Consider the following 21,802-nt stretch of genomic DNA (forward strand, 5'->3'; position numbering starts at 1 on the left):
AATATTACTCTAGTGAACCATGACTGAACACTTGAATCCTTCGTAAGAGCAGAATATTCTGGGGAAAAAAAAGTCTGAGCCATGCTATAAACTTTTAATGTGCTTTTATATTCTAATCCACTTAATTGTAGCTGTTATCTCTCATGTGGAACTTTATCAAAGGGCTTCTGAAAATCCATATAAACCATTTTTAATCAATCCTCCTTCATTACCTCAGTTATAGATCAAAGAACTCCATTTGCTTAGTCAGTGAGATCTATGTTTTACAAACCCATTCTGACATTCCCTGATCAGTTCATATTTATCTATAACCATAGTTACTTACTCTGTACCTTCCGATGAATTCTAGTAATTTTCACCTGCGAAGCACACAGCCAAACAATTACAGTACATCCTGTGAAGCGCTTTGAGACATCTCGATGACGTGATAAGGCGCTATATCAAAGGCAAGGATTCTTAACAGATGTTAAATACGGTGGTTTACGAGTTACTGTACAATGCCGCTCAGCTACAAAGCTCTTGTCTGGGTCCAATATCTCAGAGACGGTGTTGTAACGAAAAAAAATGTTTTCCAGGTTGGTGGGTCATTGCTGAGTGGGTTGGTGGGTCTTGTGTCCCACTGGCGGGTGGGTCGGTAACCCCGAGGACGCCGATTTAAAATAGTTATTGAAGGAAGCAGAGGGGAGGTGAGGTGAAATTTTTTTCACACAGCGAGTTGTTCGGATCTGGAATGCATTGCCTGGAAGGGTGGTGGAAGCCGCTTCGATTATAACTTTTAGGAGAGAAGTAGATAATTATTTGGGGAGGTCAAGTTTGCAGGGCTATAGGGAGAGAACGGGGGAGTGGGATTGAATTGGATAGCTCTTTTCAAAGAGCCAGCGCAGACACGATGGGCCGAATGGCCTCCTTCTGTGCTATGTAGTTGTCTGAATCTCGAAGAGTAAAGTTCAGAGAGTGAGAGAGAGAGACTTGCATTTTATAAAGACTATAATCCCAAAATGTCTCACAGTAATTCACACTAATTACTGTCAAATGTAGTGATTGCCGTTCGGGCAACAGCCAATTTCTGCACAGCAAAGGCCCCATGAACAGCCACGAGGTTAACTTGCGATTGAACCGGAGGATTCAATCCTTGTCGCTCGCTCACGAGTGCCTACGGTTCTACACCTCGGAGCGCAGTAAATAAAGCTTTGCTGACTGGATTGATCTGCCGGGGAACTGGGTGCAGAGCAGATACAAAGAGGCGATGGCACAGCGAGACGCTGCAGGACACAGAAGGAGCTCGCGGGTCATACGTCAGCTGAAAGAAGCGCGTGCTTCTAATATAAATAATTTAGCACGCGTCGTATTTTATGCTGTGAAGTTGTGTAGCTTTATTCGGCAAACTGCAAAGATGCTCTGGATTTGATGGGCTGTAGACAATTGCTGTATTTTAAAGCAAGGGGAACTCTCATAGCCTTGATTTAATGATGACGACTTGTATTCACATAGCACCCTTCACGTGGGAAAGCGTCCCAGAGCGCTTTACAGTGGCGGGGTCTGATCCCGAGCCAGGGGGAGAGGAAGTTGGGAGGTGACCATAAGCACGATCAAAAGAGAAGGTCTTTTATTGCGGGATTTGAAAGTGAGGAGGGAAGGGATTGAGGAAGACGGTTCCAGAGCTTTGGGGCGTAGTGGCCAAAAACACGCATTTAAGCACACAAAAAATTATAGGTTCCTCTTTGAATTCACTGCTAACAAAAATCGCACAGCCTCCAGCCTCTCCAATGTGGTGAGGTGTGGGAAACTGTGGGCCTGGAACTGAATGCTGAGCTGAACAGGAAGGAGGTATTGCTTGTCATATGGTTCCCCACATAGTATATGTGGGGAGGGGAGGTGGGAGGAATCTGATTGCTGGGCTTAATGTGAGAGGTGATTTCAAGCCTCATTGAAACCTATTGCGAGACCCGGCAGTGAATCGGTCATTGTGCTCAGCGGAGAGAAGAGAATAAATCTGCCGATTGCTGGCGATCTGAAATAACACCAGAACGCTAGAGATGGCCGGCAAGTTGCTCAGCACGTGAAAGAGGAAGCTAGTCCGGCTGACGTTGGCTCAGGTGGAGCCCTTCAATCAGAGCTGAAGGCTCACGCTTGAAACGTTAACAACCACAACACCACCACCAACAACAACGCAAATTACATTTGTGGACAACAACCACAGCTTGTGTTTATATAGCGTCTTTCATGTGGGGTAGTGCCCCACAGCGCTTCACAGTAGCGAAGCCTGACAACGAGCCAAGGGGAGAGGGAGAGGGAAGGGATAGAGCCTTTCATGCCGAGAGGATGTCCCAAGGTGTTGGATAGTCCAGGATTTACACCCAAGCTGGGGGTTGGGATCTGGAGGGTTGGGAAGGGTATAGGGATAGGAGGGTGACCGAAGGCGAGGTCGAAGGGGAAGGGTGTTGAGTCGGACCTTGAAGGGAGGGGGCGAGGCGAAGGGGCTATTGGATGGAGATCCGAAGGGTGGGCTAGAAAGTCTGAAGGCCTGAGCGCCGATGGTGGTCTTTAACCTGCGATTAAGTTGAACCTTAATCCTGCACGTGGAGACTTGTAGCGTATAGGTTAGAGCACTCTCCTCGCAAGCGAGAGGACCTGGATTCGATTCCCAGGCAGGGTGAAATGTCAAGAAAATTTCCTTACTCCACATGCCTCTAGCAGTGGGTTACGAACACTGTAATAATCCCTTCAAAAAGAATAATAATAATAATAATAAATTGGTCACTCAATCCACAACTGCTTGCAGGACGCTGCCGTGTTTTTCCCACAAAACATCCAGTCAATTCACTTTACAGTGAAGCATTTTGAGACGTCCCGAAGACGTGATAAGGCGCTGTATCAAATGCAAAAGGTTATTATTATTATTATAACCTGTAATCTATCTCTCTTGTCTGCTGATTGACCTGCTGTGTGCTTGTTAGTTGTAGTTGGGCACATCATTCTTCTTAATAATAAAATAAATTGGCCTTTCTCATTCTCTCCTGAAGACACTTGCTCATACTCGAGTTTGGATTTCGCTGGAACATCATCCAAATCTCTTTGGATCATCATTCAGTGGTTCATGTTCAGTTTGGAATTGTAGCACTTGGGGTGCAAGACTTTTGAGATGCATGACCTTTATCGTGGTTTAAAATTTTAAGAACAATCAACGAGATTGTCTCCAAGTCCTTATCTGTGTAGATTAACTTACTGAGCCAACAGTCTCATACCGGTATCATATAGAGCAGATGGTGTCCACGTGTCAGGTTCAAGAGTGGGAATGGACCACGGTAGAGTGGCACTTGCCCAAACTAATACTTATCAGCTGCTCAATTGTGATAAACCGTGTGATGCATTGGAATACCATCGTGGATGTGTTTTACGCCTGGGATTGAGAAAGCTGCCTCATCCCGTGTTGCTGGTTCCCCAGCTGCCCTTCAGAGCATGATTGTGATCCAATTGAACCAACCGTTGTCCATATTATTTGTGTTTTCCAGTTGCTGGGAATCGCCTTTCTAGGCGTGGGACTCTGGGCGTGGAGTGAAAAGGTAAATCAAATGGAATCCTGTGACTCTACATGTACGTGTGTAGTTTTCTGTGTGGGTGCGTGTATAGTTTGGGTATCGATTTGTTGCATGTATTGTGCGTGTGTGTGTAGGTTTTTTTGTATGATTTTTGTGCGTGTGTGTATTAGATAGGTTTTTTGTATGTTGTGTGTGTGTAATTTTCTGCACGTGTACGCTCTGGGTGACTGTGTGTGTGTCGTTTGTATGAGCAGTTTTCAAAGTCTGCGTATAGTGTGTGTGTATGTATGTGCAGTTTTTTTTCATACGTTTGTATAGTGTGTACGTGCAGTTATTTATGTGCGTATCAGTGTATTATTTTTGTGAGGGTGGGTATCATATAAATTCCGCACCACTCAGCTAGTACTGAATTACAGTGAATAATAGCTTCGAATCATTATCCCGGCTTGTGGAGGAGCCAGATCCCCATTGATTGAGGGGAGACGAGCAGTGACTAAGCTCCTGGCCTCACGTTGTCTGTCGACTTCCCGACTTGAGCTCTCGGGTTTCTCCGGTTGCACAAGGAACCAAATACGATGAAAGATCTTGTTCGGATCTTTCACATCACACTCCTCCCTCCCTCCCTTTCGCACCCTCTCCTTTCAGTATAAGACACATAGTGAGTGAAACACGGATCAGTAACGACTTCAATAATTCCGATTTCAAGTCATTTAATGCATTGTTTGGGACTTGATTATCCAGAGAACATTTAACACTGCTTCTTAAGAGACAGCAGCAGGGGAAAGGGCTATCGAAGGGACGGGTCAGTGGGAGACCGCCTGGCGCAAAGTGATCTCGGTTGTTGTGAAATGTGTGGGAAGAGTGGAGGCAGAACCCTTATTGTTTCACTGTGGCCACATTACGTCAGGCTTCAAGTCGTTATTGCCATTAAATACCAGCTGCTATTTATTTAGACTGATGTGTGAAAGTGCTTTGCTCAGTCAGATTCGTTAACTTCTGCTTAGCAGCCAAATGCAAATAAAAATATAATAAATATCTCAATTTTCCCAACCTGAACTTTCGGGTTTCTACAATTATTACAAGGACCCAAGTAGGATTAAGGATCTTAATGCTGTCCTTCTAAACTCCGGGACAGAAACTCTTTAACTGTCATAATCAAGGATTGAAGTCTCTAACCCCATTATAATCCAGGACTGACAGTCCAACCCTCGCATAATTGAGGACTCAGGTCTCTGCCCCTCTCTGTGGCACAGACATAATGTGCCGAATGACCTCCTTTGCGTAGAAAATGCCCTCAAGTCTCAATTAATCCGAGCCCAGCAGTCTGCCCCTCATGCAACGTGCACTACAGGCACAATGAAAAGAACAAGCCGATCGAGGCTTAACACTTGTGGGTGTTCGCTGAATTCTCAGCCGTCCTTGTAACGAAAAGGATCCTTTTGCAGTAACTCCTTTTCAAAACGGAACAGAATTCTCGTTCCTTGGCGGTCTTGACTGCAGCTCGTGCCTTGGCAGGCAATTTAAAAAATAACAGCAGTAGCTGTAAATAATAATAATAATAATAATCCTTGCATTTGATATAGCGCTTTTCACGTCGAGAGGACGTCCCAAAGCGCTTCACAGAAGCCACTGTAAAGTGAATTGACTGCATATTTGTGGGCGGATTTCTGTCACGAAAGGGCCTAACATAAAACCGCTGCTTCTTTAAATGTGGAAAACAGAATGCTAGGGTACTCTGTGCATTGCCGAACTCCGGCAGTCAGTGGCGGTGGCCGGGGTTACGAACAGAGGAATGCTGAGTTTGATAAGGGCAGAATGTGCCTCTCCCAAGTTGCTGCTGCAAACGTCACTAGTGCAAATGGTGCTCACTTTTACACCGTTAGTGCGAGTGCATATTTTATTTAAAATACCGAGGTCCCTCCTGTCTGCAGGTCTATTTAATGGCACCCTTCACATATCACTGAGATAAGCCCAATGCAGCAGTGGAAACACTCGCTTGCCCTTTACCTCTCAAGTAATTTTCACTCACATAAGACACGAGAGTGAGAAAATCCTCTTTGACAATGGGCGGTTTCCGGGGGGGGTGGAGGTTGTTTTTTGCCCAGTGGCAAGAGGAATTTCTTTTAATCGAAGCTCATGTTCTTTTACTCAAATTTCGTATCACGAAGCGTGGGGCACTTTGCCACGTGTCCTTATGATAACTTATTTCGGGTGAAAGAGCAGTTTACCTCCTGCCTCGCTGTTGGAGATCGGAAACACAAACCCAGCAATATTCAGTACTAAATTTGCAGTCCTGTAGCGTATTTGTTAGAGCGCTCGCCTCGCAAGCAAGAGGACCCGGGTTCGATTGCCGGGGCAGGGCGAAAAACCTTAGACAAGTTTCCTTGCTCCACACGTTTCAGTTTACCCAGCAGGAAGTAGGAACCCGATGGGTCTGTCATTTGGGGGATCTCTTAACGGGGATAATAATCCATTAACAATTGGTCACTCAATCCACGATTACTTATGGGACATTGCTGCGCGCAATTGGCTTCAGTTCACTTTACAGTACATTGTGTGAAGCGCTTTGAGACGTCTCAATGACCGTGATAAGGGGCTACATCAAATGCAAGGATTATTATTAAATTCACTCTCTTCGCAAGCCTGTGTCCCTTTCAACTTACTATGAGCTTGCGTCTTGGAAAGAACAGCACTGCTGGTTGCCTTGGTCGCGGCCAGGAGTGGTGGCAGAGCTGAGGAATTCTTTTTGTTGCCACTTCACCTCATCCGTCATAAGGGTGACTGTTCCGAGAGTTCTCCCTAAGCTCCATCTCTTTGAGGAGATTACTTTTTCGTGTCTTTTTAATCCACCTTCAGAAAGGCTAAGGCCATTTTTTTTTTTTTTTTTTTGAAGATGCATCTTTTACGTTGACGGAACTCGACGTGTTGGCAAAGCCAATCTGTTATCTGTGACCTGGTGCGCGCGCCCACACATACACACACACACACACACACACACACATGCACACACACGCACACGCACCTTTCAACAAGCATCACTGTATGGTGATCAGGAGTGGGTATAATGAATCCCCTCCCCTCCCCCCTCTCCTTAAATCAAGAGGCATTGGAAACGCGTCGAGTGCTCTCTGACAGAGATCACCAGATCAAACCTAGGACTCTCCTGGTCCGAGCAGCTCAGTTCCTGCAGTGCAGTTACCGATTGAGCCAAAAGAGAGCTGAAAGCGTTCATTCGGACTGTGCCTGGTGCTGCGCTGTCTGGCGTGGTACTGAGCTCCTCAGCAGAAAGACTGGTTTGCCCTGAGTTAGCTGATCTCAATGGGGGCTATGTCCACTTTGCCGTCTGGCTGTGTCGCTGCTGTGCGTGGCGGGGGCCCTTGTGGACTATCATAGGAACGAGAGTTGGACATTCAGCCCCTCGAGCCTGTTGCGCCGTTCTATAAGATCACTCGCCCTTTGCCCTGTATCCCTTAACATGGGGCAGATCTTCAGTGTCTGCCAATACTGTACCGTAAATCGCGAGTTGCTGCAATCGAAGCACGTTCTCAGAAGCACTCTGAAAGGCAAGTTGGAAGCATTGAAACCCTCTCTAGGAATGTGATGCAGACGGAACCCCCCCCCCACACCCCCCACCCCCCCCCCCACCAGTATTCTGTTATTTTCGTGCCTTTTACGTAAAAAACTGTCCTCAGAATCCGTAACTCAACAGAAAATTCGAACAATAATAATCCTTGCATTTGATATAGCGCCTTATCGTGTCTTCGAGATGCCTCGAAGGGGCCTCCGCAGGACACAGGGTACTGTAAACTCTACGTAACTCCCTCAGGGGTGGATTTGCGGATTTCCGTTGGGAGAAAGAACTGATCATTTCGGGGATGTCACTGGAATTTTTTCTTCACAGGAGATTTTTGTGTGTGTTTCTTTTTCAAAAGGGAGTGTTGTCCAATATCTCGTCCATTACGGATCTGGGTGGGTTTGATCCGGTCTGGCTATTTCTGGTGGTCGGATGCGTAATGTTCATCCTGGGATTTGCAGGGTGCATCGGGGCTCTGCGAGAGAACACGTTCCTGCTGAAGTTTGTAAGTACTCAGTGTTCGTTTCCCCCCCCCACGGTCCAACAACAACAACTTGCGTTTAGAAGGGTCTCGGAGCGCTTTACAGTGGCGGAATCTGACCCAGAGCCACGGGGGAGAGGGATGGGTGGGGGGGGGGGTGGGTAGGGTTGGGGGAAGGTGACCGTAAGCACCATCAAAAAGGAAAGTCTTTAGGTGGCATTAGAAAGTGGGGGGGAGAGGGGAAGGCGGAGAGATTGGCGGAGAGAGTTCCTAAGTAGCTGAAAGCACGGCCGCCGATGGTGGAGGGGACGAGGGATGGACAGGAGGCCGGAGCCAGCCATGCGGAGGCAGCAGGTGGTGGAGTGAGGGACAAATCAGACTTGGTGGGGTCTACAAGCCTTGGCTCTCACCAGCCGGTCCTAACACTCTCCGGGATTAGATAAACAGTGGGGATACTTCCAGGGAGGCAGATAATGTCTGTATCTGGTTTGGCGGTGATGGGTTTCCGTATGTTCCGGNAAAAAACAGTCCTGGTCGGGGAGCAGGTGTGGGGTAGGAAGGAAAGCTGGGGATCGAACCTGATGCCCAAGTTGCGCACTTGTTTGGAGAGTCTGAGGGAGAGCCTGGGAGGGTGTTGAGGAGTTCAGATCCGCAGGAGAGAAACTGAAAGCCAGATTAACAGCCATGTTCTCACACAGAAGCTGCTTATATTATGCTGTACCTGACTACTCACAAGGCAAAGGAGATTCACAAGGATGATCCCAGAACTGAGAGGTTATACCTATCAGGAAAGGCTGAACATATTTGGACTCTTCTCTTAAAAAGAGGAGGGTAAGGGGTGACCTGATAGAGGTCTTTAAAATGATGAAAGGTTTTAATAGGGTAGACATATGGAAGATGTTTCCACTTGTGGGGGAGACCAAAACCAGGGGCCATCAATACAAAATAGTCACAAATAGGGAAGTTAAAAGAATTTTTTTCATACGTAAAGTGGTGGGAATGTGGAAAATGCTACCGCAAGAAGTTGTTGAGGCAAATAGCACAGATGTATTTAAGGGAAAGCAAGAGAGGTACATGAGGGAGAAAGGAATAGAAGATTAGGCTTGAAGGTTTAGTTGAGGAAGGGCAGGAGGAGGCTCATGTGGAGCATAAACACCGGCATAGACCAGTTGGGCCGAATGGCCTGTTTCTGTGCTGTATATTCTAATGTATTCTGGTGTATTACAGGCAGTGTTTCCATCGCCAAAAAGATTTTCATTGGGTGTGGCACTACAGCAAAAAAAACTGTCGTGCGATCAATAATTTAGAGGTTTCTCGAGGCACTAATTTCTGTGTTTATTTTGGTTTCCATTTTTAGTGGATGAATTATTTAGTGTACCATGTTCTTTAGCTGTGCGTTTACGGCAGGGTGATCTAATTGGTGGTCCAGCCCGGTGGGGGGAAGGATTTTATCCTTCCCGCAAACACAGTTACTCTGTCTGTCCAGAGTCCTGGCTGGTCTGATCCGGAGGGAAAAATAGCAGTGTAAGGCATTGGTTATCAGCAAAACCTGTCAATCACTTTCAAAGTGATACAGGAGAGATACAGAGAGAGAGAGACGCAAACAGAGACACAGAGAGAAACACAGAGAGACAGAGTGAGAGAGATACGGACACACACACACACACACACACAGACAGAGAGGAAGATACAGAGACACACGCAGAGAGATGCAGAGACGAGAAAGCGAGAGAACCAGAGACACCGTGATGGAGAGAGAGATACAGAAAGAGAGAGACACAGAGACACCCAGAGAGAGAGAGAGAGAGAGATACACAGACCACATAGAAGAGAGGTTTAGAGACATACACGCAGACAGAGGGAGAGACACACAGAGACACACAGACAAAGTGCGTGTGCCAGATACGGAGACACACACACACACACACACACACACAGAAAGAGAGAGCGAGCAAAGACAGAGACACGCACAGACAGATAGAGAGAGACACACACATACATCCGGACAGATACCTTGTCGCTGGCTACGTTATTATTTTAAAACTTGTATGAATTTTCACGCCGCCCGTGTAAAGTTTGCATCGTACCTAAAAAATACAGCGAAACAAAGTCACGCGGTTCCACAATTTGCAACAAAGGATATCGATATGATTCTTGAGGGCTACGTTTCCGGGAGCGAAACAAAAACATATCGATTACGTGGCCCGAAGATGTTTCTCAAATCCCTCAGTAGCCAAAAGGTTGGACCAACCTGGTTTACGGGATTATTTATCTGTGGCTATAAGTGTTGTCAGAGGAAGACATTGAAGTGAGGTAGGAAATGGCTTTGGCTGTAAGCGGTGGGGCTGAGGGTGGGGGGTGGTGGGGGGGAAGGGGACGGTGGGGTGGGTATTGATCAGTGTGCGGAGAAGCAAGTTAATGGCCGGCTTGCTATTAAGTGGAAATGATGCGACGTTGCTCCCAGCAATGAGAGCGGCACTTAGCTCCCAACTCTGTTCACTCCGAGGAGAGCAGCAAATCAGAGCACGCACCACAACCTCCTCTCATAAGAACATAAGAACATAAGAATTAGGAGCAGGAGTAGGCCATTCAGCCCCTCGAGCCTGTGCCCCGCCATTCGATAAGATCGTGGCTGATCTTCTGACCTAACTCTGATTACCTGCCCTGTTCCCATATCCCCTAATCCCTCTGTTTTTTTAAAAATCTATCAGTCTCAGCCTTGAAGATGTTCAAGGACTGAGCGTCTACAGCCTTCTGGGGGAGTGGATTCCATAAACTCACTGCCCTCTGAGTGAAGAAATGTTTCCTCGACTCTGTTCTAAAAGGCTGACCCTTAATTTTAAGACTGTGACCCCTTTCCATCATCGATCGTCAACCACTGGCTGGTGTTCGGCCGGGTGAATGTTGGTAAAGAGGCGATTTGGTAACCAGCTCTTTCAAGAATAGTCGTTTAAATTATAGGTGGTCACAGACCCATCAGGTCAGCGCTGGCTTTTTCTAATCCCCCGCTCTTGCTCACTCCTTCCTTTATACTCATCTGCTTCCAGCATCTCTCTGTTCCCCTTTTTAAATAATTCACGGACTCTGCTTCAGCAATGGTTTACGGCAGAGAATTCTAATCAACAACGACAAATTGCATTTATACAGCGCCTTTCACGTCGGGAGGACGTCCCAGGGCTCCGTGCAACAACCCTTTTTTTTCCCTAACCTTCACTTTAAATCCTTTTGTGATCCTCGTAAATCTGTACCCTCTTGTTAACTGACTCGCCGACCAACCTTTATTGATTTATTGCTATTTACCTGATTGCGACCCTCCCAACACCGCACGGCAGTTAGGGTTCACTCTGGACTGTACGACTTCAAAGCCGGTCTACCTGTTCAGGTGGACGTTAAAGATGGCACTGCTTTAACCGGGGAGTTACTCCCGGTGTCCTGGCCGTTAATCCTTCAGATTAAAAATTGGTCACTCACTTTGTGGCTGTTTGTGGGTCTCTGCTGGATTTGGAGGGGATTGAATGCGCTTCACACGATTAAGGTGTGTTTTTTTTATTCTATCCACATGGAACCCCTTTATAGGTTGTGAATACGATTCGAGTTCCGAAGAGGGAACCTCAACCGACCTTAGTTTAACCTCATATTTAGTTAATAGTAAAAGCAAAACAACGCAATTTTGTGTGCCTTTACCTTCGAAAACCACAGGTGGGTTAACGTCACCATGAGTTTAAAAAAAAAAGTTTACGTGAAATGTTCCCACTTCGGCAGACGTGACAGCCTGATACTTTGTGGACAGTGTGGTTGTGGCTTTCGCAGGTTCATACTGTATCTCACTTTGTGGACAGATGGTTTGGAGAAGTCCCTGGCCTTTGCCTGGCTCTAAACCCGAAGTTGAATGAAAATGAAACTGCTTTTTGGGGAACATCGGAACGGGAAAGGCTCTTTCAGCCCTGAAGTTTTTTTTTTGAAAAAAACTGTCGCCACTCACATTCCTCCACCAAAGCCTGTGCCAAACATTTATCTAATGCTCCTTAATAATAAAAATAATAATAATAACAATAATAATCCTTGCATTGGGTCTACTTCACAGAATATACTGTGTATTTTGTGGGAGAAACAATCGATAAAAGTTCATTCAGGCTTATAAAGGGCACATTTAGGAGAGAAACAAAGGACTGACGTTCCCACCTTGTTTCAGCGCGTTAGACCATTTAGTCTTAACCTCGGAGATTGCACGGAATAGTGTGGCAAATTGTAAAATTCAGTCTTAATTTGGAAACTAGCTTTCTCCAGTTTTTAACCACAACAGCAACTTGCATTTATATCGCGCCTTTACCCGATATAAATGCATCGCGGAGCATTTGACGGTGGCTGAGCTCGCCTCTTAAAAAAGAATCAGTAATCTCTGGTATCAGCAGTAATAGTAGTTAGTAGTAATAATAGTTGCTATTAATAGTAATAGTAGTTAGTCATAGTAATAGAAGTAACTTCTAATTAAGATCCCTCGACATCTCTCAGCTATTAATACAATTAATAGTAATCCTTACATTTGATATAGAGCCTTATCACGTGGCTGAGACACCGCAAAACACTTCACGGAGTTTACTGTAAAGTGAATTGATTGTATATTTTGTGGGAGAAACAATCGATAAAAGAGTTCATGAACTTTGGGAGAGGGATGATTTCACTCTCTGGTGTTTTCTGGTGTGACTGACCTTCAGCTCTGGTGCTTATTCAGGACTGTTTGCGTCTCTGTTACTGGTGGTCAGCAGACTGCTCATTGTGGCCTTCAGACCGAAGCATTTTCACTATCATTTGGGCTAACAGTACTATTTTGTTTAAAAAAAAACTCTTTGTGCACAGAGCGAACTTTGTGCACTGTGGAGGCCACAGGTCCTGTTATAAGGCAGCTCTGAAATCCATCTGTCACTAATTCCATAAACATTGCCCTTAGAGCTGAATTGCGGAGTTTTCAAGGCTCCGTTTGACTGTGCCAACTCCGGTTGTTCATTTAACCTCCGCTTCGATTTGTTCCATTGAAGGGAAACTCACTCTACAGCTCTTCCAATGGTTCAGGTGGTAAAGCCAATACCCAACAACAACAACAACAAAATACATTTGTATGTTCCTGCGTCTTGTCCAGCTAGGACCATCTTAACCATTAGGAAGAGTCCCTGTTCCTAGTGACAGATTACTGCTTCAAGTGCTGCTGACCAGCCCGGCTGTGCGATCACCACTGGTGCTCGAGACCTGCCTGACTCAGAAACTGGGCTCCCAAGACCGCCCACTGAGAGGGTTGACTCGCTTCCGAAATTGCATTGCATGTCAACCTGGAGCTAGTTCAGCTCCAAGGAGACCCTGCTTGTCTTTCCTCCTCTCCTCTCTTCCTGCCCCACCCACCACCCCACCCCATCTCCAAGGAGATGATCACCAGTTGATCAAGTTAGATGTTAATGGCACATTTCATTTGGGTGATTCAATTCTCAATAGGTTTGTCCTTCCTTCCTGCTCGAATAAGTTAATAATTTTCTTCCCTGAAGGGATCATTTTTTTTCGTCCTGCAAAGCAGGCAATCTCTTCACTTTGATGTAAATCCTGTAGAGCCCTCTGCGATGTCCTCCCGATGTGAAAGGCACCGTACCAAATATAAGCATTATCATGGGATGATTATTCTCCTGGCAACACCAGCTCTCTACACATTCCAGCGTTCGCACCCAGCCCATTAGTACAGTTGTGGCTGATCCTTTAACCAAATGGAGCAGAGAAGATGAGTCTCCGGCATGTGGGGAATACTGCTCAACCCAGAACAAAATGATGATGGGAGGGTCGCTCTTAGCCTCTGGAGGCAGAGATTTGGACCTGTAGGTGGTGAGGGTAAGTGGGGCTAGTTGTGGGCAAGTGAACATCGGCAGATGACACTCTTGGTTGTTAGAGGGTGATCCTGAAGCATGGGATGAAAAGCCAGCTCACTGCATATATTATGTTGCACCCCCTCGATGTGTGGGACGCTGCTGTGCGCAATTGGCTGCCGTGTTTCGCCCACAAAATACAGTCAAACCACTTTACAGTAATATTCTGTAGAGCTTTGAGACTTCTTGACAATGTGATGAAGCGCTATATTGTATTATAATAAAGATTATTATTATTATTAGGATCTACAAGGTAACCCGTGGATACGGAAGGTTATAGGGACGCTGGTCTTATCATCCTTCCTTACTCTTCCCTTGTAGTTCTCTGTGTTCCTCGGAGTGATCTTCTTCCTGGAGCTGACTGCTGGCATCCTGGCGTTTGTCTTCAAGGACTGGATCAGGGATCAGCTTAACTTTTTTATCAACAACAACATCAGAGCGTACAGGGACGACATCGACCTGCAGAACCTCATCGACTTCACACAGGAATACGTAGGTACCCTCGCTCCCGAGAGAGAGAGAGAGAGAGAGAGAGGGAGTAAACCCGAGAGCCGGGTTGGCCGGGGTAAAAGAGAGGCTGGCCACACATTTGGCGTTCAAAACCTGTTACTTTTGTTATGTTTGCATTCTGAGCGTAGCCCACCCAAGGCAAGTCAACAGCAGAACTAAACCGAAGTGAATTAAAACAGCCGTTAAGAACGTGCATGAAAGAGCAACATAAACGGGCAAACAAAAGGCAGTGGCAGCAGAGTGGAGTTCACTTAGCGGAAATCGGGAGTGTAAAAGGCGGATCGACTCTCCTTTGTCGTTCATTTCCATCCGACGTTTTTATTTATTTCATTTAAAAAAAGAAATAGCTAAGACTGTATTTACAGATTAACAAGGAAACAGGCTATTCTGTCCAACCAGTCTGGGCTGGTGTTTATACTCCACGTGAGTCTCCACCTGCTCCTTATTCCCTCTCATACTCTTCTATTCCCCTCTCCCTCATGAGTAAATCTAGCGCACAGTTTGGATTTCCCAAGGCTGGACACTTTGGGCGGTGGATTACTATTGTAGTGTCGTTGTGCGGGTGGATCGATTTCATTTGACCGACTGCCTGACCTGCGCCTCCTCGTGTTTTACAGTGGAAATGCTGCGGTGCCCACGGTGCTGACGATTGGAACTTGAATATTTACTTCAATTGTACAGACGGTAACACCAGCCGAGAACGATGTGGGGTGCCCTTCTCCTGCTGTACCAAGGACCCCTCAGTAAGCAGACAGCGACACCCACCAGCTTAATCCAATGCCCTCATCGAGACCCTCAATGGAGATGACACAATTTCTGTTTATAGGATATGTGGGGGTGGGGTTGGTCGTGGGTGGGGTGGGGTGGGGTGGTGTCAGGCTTGCCTGTGTTGCCCCAAAACAGCCATATATCCTGTCACGCCTAATTCACGCATGATTGGCAACTTGGACCAGTCTACAAACCCACCTGTTGAACTCAGCACTGAGCAGACGCGCGTTAAGACCTAGACTTCGGTGAGAATTTTCCAGTGGTTGAGTTATTCGGAAAAGGGGAAGCAGAGGCTGGCACTCAGAACCCAGCCTTACAGCCACTTCACCTGGAGGTCAGACATCATCAGGCACACGCACACTACATCATTCCAACCTGTCACGTTAGCTTAATCAGTTATCAAGTGCGTTGTTGGAAGGAATGCTCAGAACGACAGTCCCCTTTGCAGCAAGTTATTCGGAAGTATTCCTTTACAAGAAAGCAGTAGCTATCCATGAGCATTCAGGTCACATGTGTCAGAATTTCAGGTTTTTTGCCCCTGAATAATTTGCTGAAATCTTAATAGTTTAGCTTCTTAAGGCTTCATACTTTACCGTAATCACAGCTTATTTTGCCCACAAAATACACAGTTAATTCACTTTAGTATATCCCGTGATGTGCTTCGAGACGTCTCAACGACGTGATAAGGCTTTATATCGATTGCAAGATTACTGTTAGGTGATATATTTATTGAAGTGCACATTCATGGAAGTTTTATCAGTACTGTACTCATGGGAATTATCTGGAGTAGAGAACGTGCGATACGTCAGTCATACCCCACAGTGTGGTTAGAAAGAGTTTTGTAATTGTGGAGGCTGATATTGGCTGGCTGTTTCTGTTCATGCTCCAGTACAATGTGAGGTGCAATGAGGGATTAGGGTACAAGGAGAGAACGAACTAAAAAGGGACGTAGCATCAATTACAAAACACAATGCTAACATTCCAGTATTATTATATAGTAAACGTCTGCTCAGGGAGGAGGTTAAACTCTGAAGGGACCCGAAGGGTATTGAAGAGAGCAAATAGAAGCCAGTCAACATATGTTTGGATTACTTTCTGGAGAATTTTTTAACAGAAAGAACACAAGCCGTGTGCTGTCCAAAATACATTGCAAGAGTTACTGAACGTTAGCATTAGCAAGGCTAAGGGTAAGGTCCTGGGTAGGCTCAAGAGATTGGGAAACCATAGCTTCAGGATTGAGAAGGGTTACTTTAGAATAGATGCCAGAAAGTAATTTTTTTTTACACATTTAAGAAACAGCCTGATGTTGTGTTTATAATAATAGTTCTTGCATTTGATATAGCTCCGTATCACATCTTCGAGACGTCCCAGAGCACTTCACAGAATATATTGTAAAGTGAATTGACTGTATATTTTGCGGACGAAACCAGCAGCCAATTACGCACAGCAGCGTCCCACAAACAGTCGTGGATTGATTTTGAAAAACAGTATTTTTTTGAAGGGCTTATTACCCCCGGAAAAGCAATCCGCCAATTGATTAACAGTTGGGTTCCTACTTACTGCTAGGTAAACAGAGGCGTGTGGAGTAAGGAACTTGCCTAATGTTTTATCCTACCCAGGAATTGAACCCAGGTCCCCTCGCTTGCGAGGCAAGTGCTCTAACCACTACGCTACAGGACTCCATGGGAGGGCGGCAGTCCTGGAAAGATGGGATCAAATGGGCCAAAGGGCCTTCTTCATCTGAATCTCTCTTGTGATCTTATCTTTGCAGGAGGACGTCATTAATACCCAATGTGGCTACGATGTGAGACTCAAAGAGGTGAGTGAATGGGAACTGATATGAAGAGTGGGACAGGTCCTTCACATTGTGTGATGTGCGTCAGTGAGTTGTTAACCTCCCCGTTTTCACTCTGTGTTCTGGCTGTGTTTACCGCACAGATCCTTTCAACCCGTCTCTTCAGTGTGACAGTATCAGTTCCAGACGCACATTGCGGCTACAGATTAACTGCTAACACAGTGTTACTGGTCAGACCCAACTGAGGGCAATCAGCCTCCATTCCTGGAATGTGTTGCGTACCGTGAAAGCCAGTGGAGTCACATAAGAGCTTGGGAATCTTAGAGCTTGCTCATAGTCCAAAACAAGAAGTGCCTCTGATATCATGAAAGGTGCTGGAGCTGTGGAAAATTCACTGCTTATGTTACAAGGTGGGGTGGGGGGGGGGGGTCAGAAAAGGAGGAGGAAGGAGTGAGAAGAGGAGCAATGTCACACAAACAGCCATGGAGTGAATGATCAATTATTATCTGGGGGTTTGTCAGGCAGGACACCAGGAGAAACTTTCTTCTCTTTTCACATAGAGCCATGTCATCATTAACATCTGCCTGAACAAGCAGATGGGGCCTTGGTTTAACGCGTTATCTGAAGGACATCACCTCCAACAGTCCAGCACGTCCCCAGCACTGCACTGGAGGGTTAGCTTAGATTTATATGAGTTCCAAGTCTGACATGGGACTGGAAGTCAGAGGCCAAAGGGGAACCAACTGATCCGGATTGAGAGTGTTTCCCAGTGTAACCAGTTTACTGACGCTGATGAAAGAACCTGGTAAAATACATCCAGTGAGTCATCTTTGGCTGAACCCTCTGTACTGTGTGCTTGCTTACTCATCAGCACATTACTAAGGCCTTCGGGTGACACGTATATCTATTGTGCAGATCCTTGAGCAACAGAACTACATCAACACAAAAGGATGCGTTGGGCAGTTTGAGAAATGGCTCCAGGATCACCTAACAGTGGTTGCAGGAATATTTATTGGGATCGCACTGTTACAGGTGAGTGGTACTGATCCATTTCTAAACCTGCCCCTTCCCATCACTCCCATCCTCACTCAGCTCCACTGGCTCCCCATGCCTCAGTCGAACAAATTCAGAATTCTTATCCTCAATTGCAAACATACATGACCTCACCCCACCCTTATCTCTGTGACCTCCCGTAACCCTATCCCGGCCTCTGCTCAGCGGACGCTTCCCTACCTGTCTGCTCCTCGCTACCATTGGCGGGTGAGCCTTCAGCCATTCTGCCCTTGTTCTCTGCATCTCCTGCCCAGAGCCCTTCCACCTTGCCCCCATCCCAACCTTATTTCCCACCTATCTCACCATGCTTTCAGACACCTTTCTCTCCTCCCCACCGCCCACCGCCTCACCATCAAACTCCAGTTCCCAGTCAGCTGTGTGTAGTGTTTTGAAGTGCCGACATGAAAGGCTCTCGACATATAAATTGTTGTATTTTCACACCGTGGAGCATTTTTATGTAGCATTCATATACTGCAACTCCCACAGCAGCCCTGCCTCTGGAGTAATCAACCAGAGGCAAGTCCTTCACACAAGGTAGTGTTTCGGAGAACTTCCAAAGCAGCAGCATCCAGAACGGCAGAACAAATACAGTAACGTTCACATAAATCTGATCTATAAGTCATATAATCTGCCCAAGTCCCATTCAAGAGTTTATATTCTCTGCAAGTTTGACGTAACTCGTATTAAATGTATGGTCCTGATTGATACAACTTAGCTGAGGTTTACTGTACACCATGAGTCTCCAAGAGATTTATCATTTTCGCTAGAGATGTGAAATTCACCCAGAGATTAATCCTGATATTGTGAACCGACATTGCGGTCAGGTTTAAACAGAATACAAAGAAGCCACATTTCTCTGGGGACTGGGTGGTACAGTGAGAAGAATGCCTTTTCTTCTCCGGGTAAAGAAAGAAAAAACGTTCTGGTGTCCAGCCTGAATTGAACTCTAAACCTTATGTCCTCTTGTTCTATTGTCATTCCTCTAACGCTGTGCATCCTAGAGTATGGGTTTACTTATTCAATCCCATTTAAAATGTTGTACGCCTCTATGAGGTCCCTTCTGAGTCATCTTCTCTCAAGACTGAAGAGTTGTTGTGCATAGCTCATTCCTCTAACAGTGGACATTATCCTCATTGCTCACCTCTGCCCTTGAAGTGCTCCAGGATACTACCCCACATGATGGGCGCTATATAAATGCGAGTTGTTGTTTTTGTATGTTGCGGTGACCAGACTTTGCAGTATCCAGGGTGTGGTCTGACCAGAGCATGGAACAGCCTGAGTATGACGTCTGTGGATCTAAACTCAACTGAGTTAACAGTACAGCCCAGCATCCTGTTTGCCTTGGTTATTGCTGCCTCAAACTCTTTTCACAGCGTGAGCAATGAGTCATCTAACACCCCTAGATCACGTTCTGCTTCCCCCAGGCTAGTTCTCTCCCATCCATCAAGTACTTTTGTTTCTTATTCTTACATCCAGTATGTAGAATCTTGCATTGATCAGTACTAAACTTGATTTGCCAGTTATCGGCCCATGTGCATTCCCTGTCAAGCTCTTTTTGTAGGACCTTTGCTGCCCCCCCCCTCTGATTCCACAGTTTCCCCCCAATTTGGTGTCAAGTTTAAGTGCTCCATTGTGTCTGCGAATCCAAGTCATCACGTTTTGTGAGAAACAGGAGGGGCTCTGCTTCCTTCCCTTCAGCCCGTACTGAATCCATGTCCATGCCTTATCCTTGATACTCAGTGACCACAGTTTGTGGAGGAGTCTTTCATGTGATACTTGATTGAACGCCTTTTGGGAGTCCAAATATTCTGCAATCACATGGCAATTTGGACCGTTACTTCGTCCTATGAGATTGGTCAGACAAGACCTACGCTTTCTGAATCTGTGTTGACTGCCATTTATTAGATTATTCTTATGTAGGTAATCTTCCACTTGCTTTCTGATGATTGACTCCATAACCTTTCCTTTTTTTTTTCTCGCATTTATTGAAGTCTTACATCCTTATGCAAGACCAGCTCTTGTCCCTCGGCTCCAACATCAATGACCGTGCTTTCAGCCACTGTGCCCCAAACCTCCGGAACCCACTGCCTCGATCCCTCTGTCTTGCCCCCTCTTTGCCGGTCTTCAGATCACACCTGAAGACTTTCCTCCGACCAACCGTCTGTCCGTGCCTACGGTCACCTCCCCTTTCTCCCTGCCTCGGCACCAAACTATACCATTGTCCAGTCCTCCGAGATGTTCCATCGCCTGATGAGTTTTGTATAAACGCGTGTTGTTGTTTCAATGTTAAAGACAGTTTCAGTGATGTTTGGCTTGCTCATCTCTTTCAGATATTTGGGATCTGCCTGGCTCAGAACTTGGTCAGCGATATTGAAGCTGTCCGGGCGAGCTGGTAGCAACCATCACTGCCAAGCCAATCAGTCGAAATGCACCAAGTTACTGCACAGAGGAACGCGTAGCAGCCCTCTGGACTTCACTCTCGCATGGAGTAGTAAAACGTTCTGGGATAAGAGTGGCCAGAGAACCCTGTGATGCTTTGAGAAATGGACGTTTCCCCAGTGTGACTGTTAGCAAATGCATGGGATTGCTTCTGTAGTCAACAAAAAACTTACAGAGGAGACCCGAATGCAGCGGCAAAGTTGAAGTGACAGCTTCGCTTACAGATATCCCACCGTGTTATACAGGAGCTTTTAAACAGTTTGATAGCACACACGAGATGGTTAAAAACGCTGCCGTAAACCAGAAGGTCCTGTATTCGGAAGCTCAGATGGGTAATGCCTCTGATCCCTTAAGTCTCTTTTGATGCTCAGTGGGAACTTCAACTCTGGAAAATAATGGGAGGGGAAATCATTATATCTTTTGAGTATACTATTTGGATCCACAATCTTTGTTTTACCTTCTCTCTCCCCCCACCACCTCCCCCACATTAAATATTTCGCCACGGTTTTACAACTGACATAAAAAATAGATGATCTTTAGTTAAAAGCCAGTTTGGTGAATTTAACTTCAATGGGGCAGCGGGTGTGGGGATGTAATCTAATGTTGTTTCTGTGCAGTTCTTTGCCAAATGTATATACAGATTTTAATTTTGAGGTAAATAGCAGTGTTCCTTAAAAATAATGCCTTTCTCTGGCTGTACCTGTACCCTTTTGTTTTTCTTTAAGGTTACATTTACGTTTACTTTTTTTTAAAAAAAAATACGCAGGGGTGACTCCCCTTCGCGTGAGAAAATGAAAATTCAGAGACGTTTCTGTCTTATCATCGGAAAAGGAGTTAGTATCTTAAGTTACTTTCTTTTTAGTTTTTTTTTTTGACACATACCTAAGAGTATCCAAACCAAGCTGAGAATTCCATGCATCCCACCTACTCATGGAAATCCCAGAGATTAGAGAGTGCGCATTCCAGTCCAGCAATCGCCCTGGAGGGACACATCCTGCTCACCTAATTCTGGAGAGTATTGGGCGCAGGTTGGCAAGAGTCGAAGGTAAGGGAACCCCAGAGTGTGCTTTGGGGTAACTGCTGGAGTCTAATCTTCTAAAACTGCATAGCTTGCCATTGATATTGTTGGCTGGCAAGCTTTCCCACTGCTTGTCCAGCTAAAGCCACCCTACCGGTTAGGGCTTTGGCTCGCAGGGTTAACAGGAGCCGAGCGGGATGACTCCCTGTCCCCAATCACTGGTCTGTCCTTCCAGGTCCTGCCGATGAGATAGGCTGGCTGTGCTGTCATCAGCAGTGTCCTGGAAACCGAGGACCAGCCTGGCTCAGGAAACTGGACTCCCGAAACCGCCACCGAGGGCTGGCTCGATTCCGATATTCCATTGCCAAGCATGGCACCCAGGTCAGCTCCAGGGAAGCCCTGCTTACCCCCCTCCTCCCAGGAGGACATAGAAGCCCACAAGCACAATGTAAATGATTGAAGAAACCATAGATGATTTAAAATGACTTTTTAAGGCATCCTGCATAACACACAAGCTGCAGTTTATGTCACATTACACAATATTTAAGCACCAGAAGCATTAGGATACAGTATTCCATAGAAATGCAATAAATTGACTATTTAACAACTCCTATCACGCCTCCTTGTTTGGTTTCCTCAGCTTCTGGCTCCTCTGAGAGAGCAATTCCTGCTCGCGGGTCGAAAGCAAAGTCAAAAGGATAGTGGGGCAAGATGGGAAGAAA

The 21,802-nt window shown here is 46.0% G+C and overlaps 1 protein-coding gene across 2 annotated transcripts in view; it reads left to right on the forward strand.

Moving 5' to 3' along the window:
- LOC103182128 (tetraspanin-5) overlaps nt 1-20,966 on the forward strand; it is a 50,686-nt gene extending 29,720 nt beyond the window's left edge. Inside the window, exons 3-9 of one of the 2 annotated variants that reach the window (XM_042336579.1) lie at nt 3,513-3,563; nt 7,472-7,618; nt 13,819-13,989; nt 14,625-14,750; nt 16,547-16,594; nt 17,486-17,602; nt 19,954-20,966. In XM_042336579.1, the coding sequence (XP_042192513.1) occupies nt 3,513-3,563; nt 7,472-7,618; nt 13,819-13,989; nt 14,625-14,750; nt 16,547-16,594; nt 17,486-17,602; nt 19,954-20,019 (726 nt within the window). In that variant the 3' untranslated portion in view covers nt 20,020-20,966. The remainder of the gene's footprint in view (nt 1-3,512; nt 3,564-7,471; nt 7,619-13,818; nt 13,990-14,624; nt 14,751-16,546; nt 16,595-17,485; nt 17,603-19,953) is intronic. The other variant, XM_042336580.1, reaches the window with a different exon arrangement.
- The last annotated feature ends 836 nt before the right edge of the window (nt 20,967-21,802 follow it).

The sequence above is a fragment of the Callorhinchus milii genome, unplaced genomic scaffold (assembly GCF_018977255.1).
Source record: "Callorhinchus milii isolate IMCB2004 unplaced genomic scaffold, IMCB_Cmil_1.0 Scaffold1, whole genome shotgun sequence".
NCBI classification, from domain to species: domain Eukaryota; kingdom Metazoa; phylum Chordata; class Chondrichthyes; order Chimaeriformes; family Callorhinchidae; genus Callorhinchus; species Callorhinchus milii.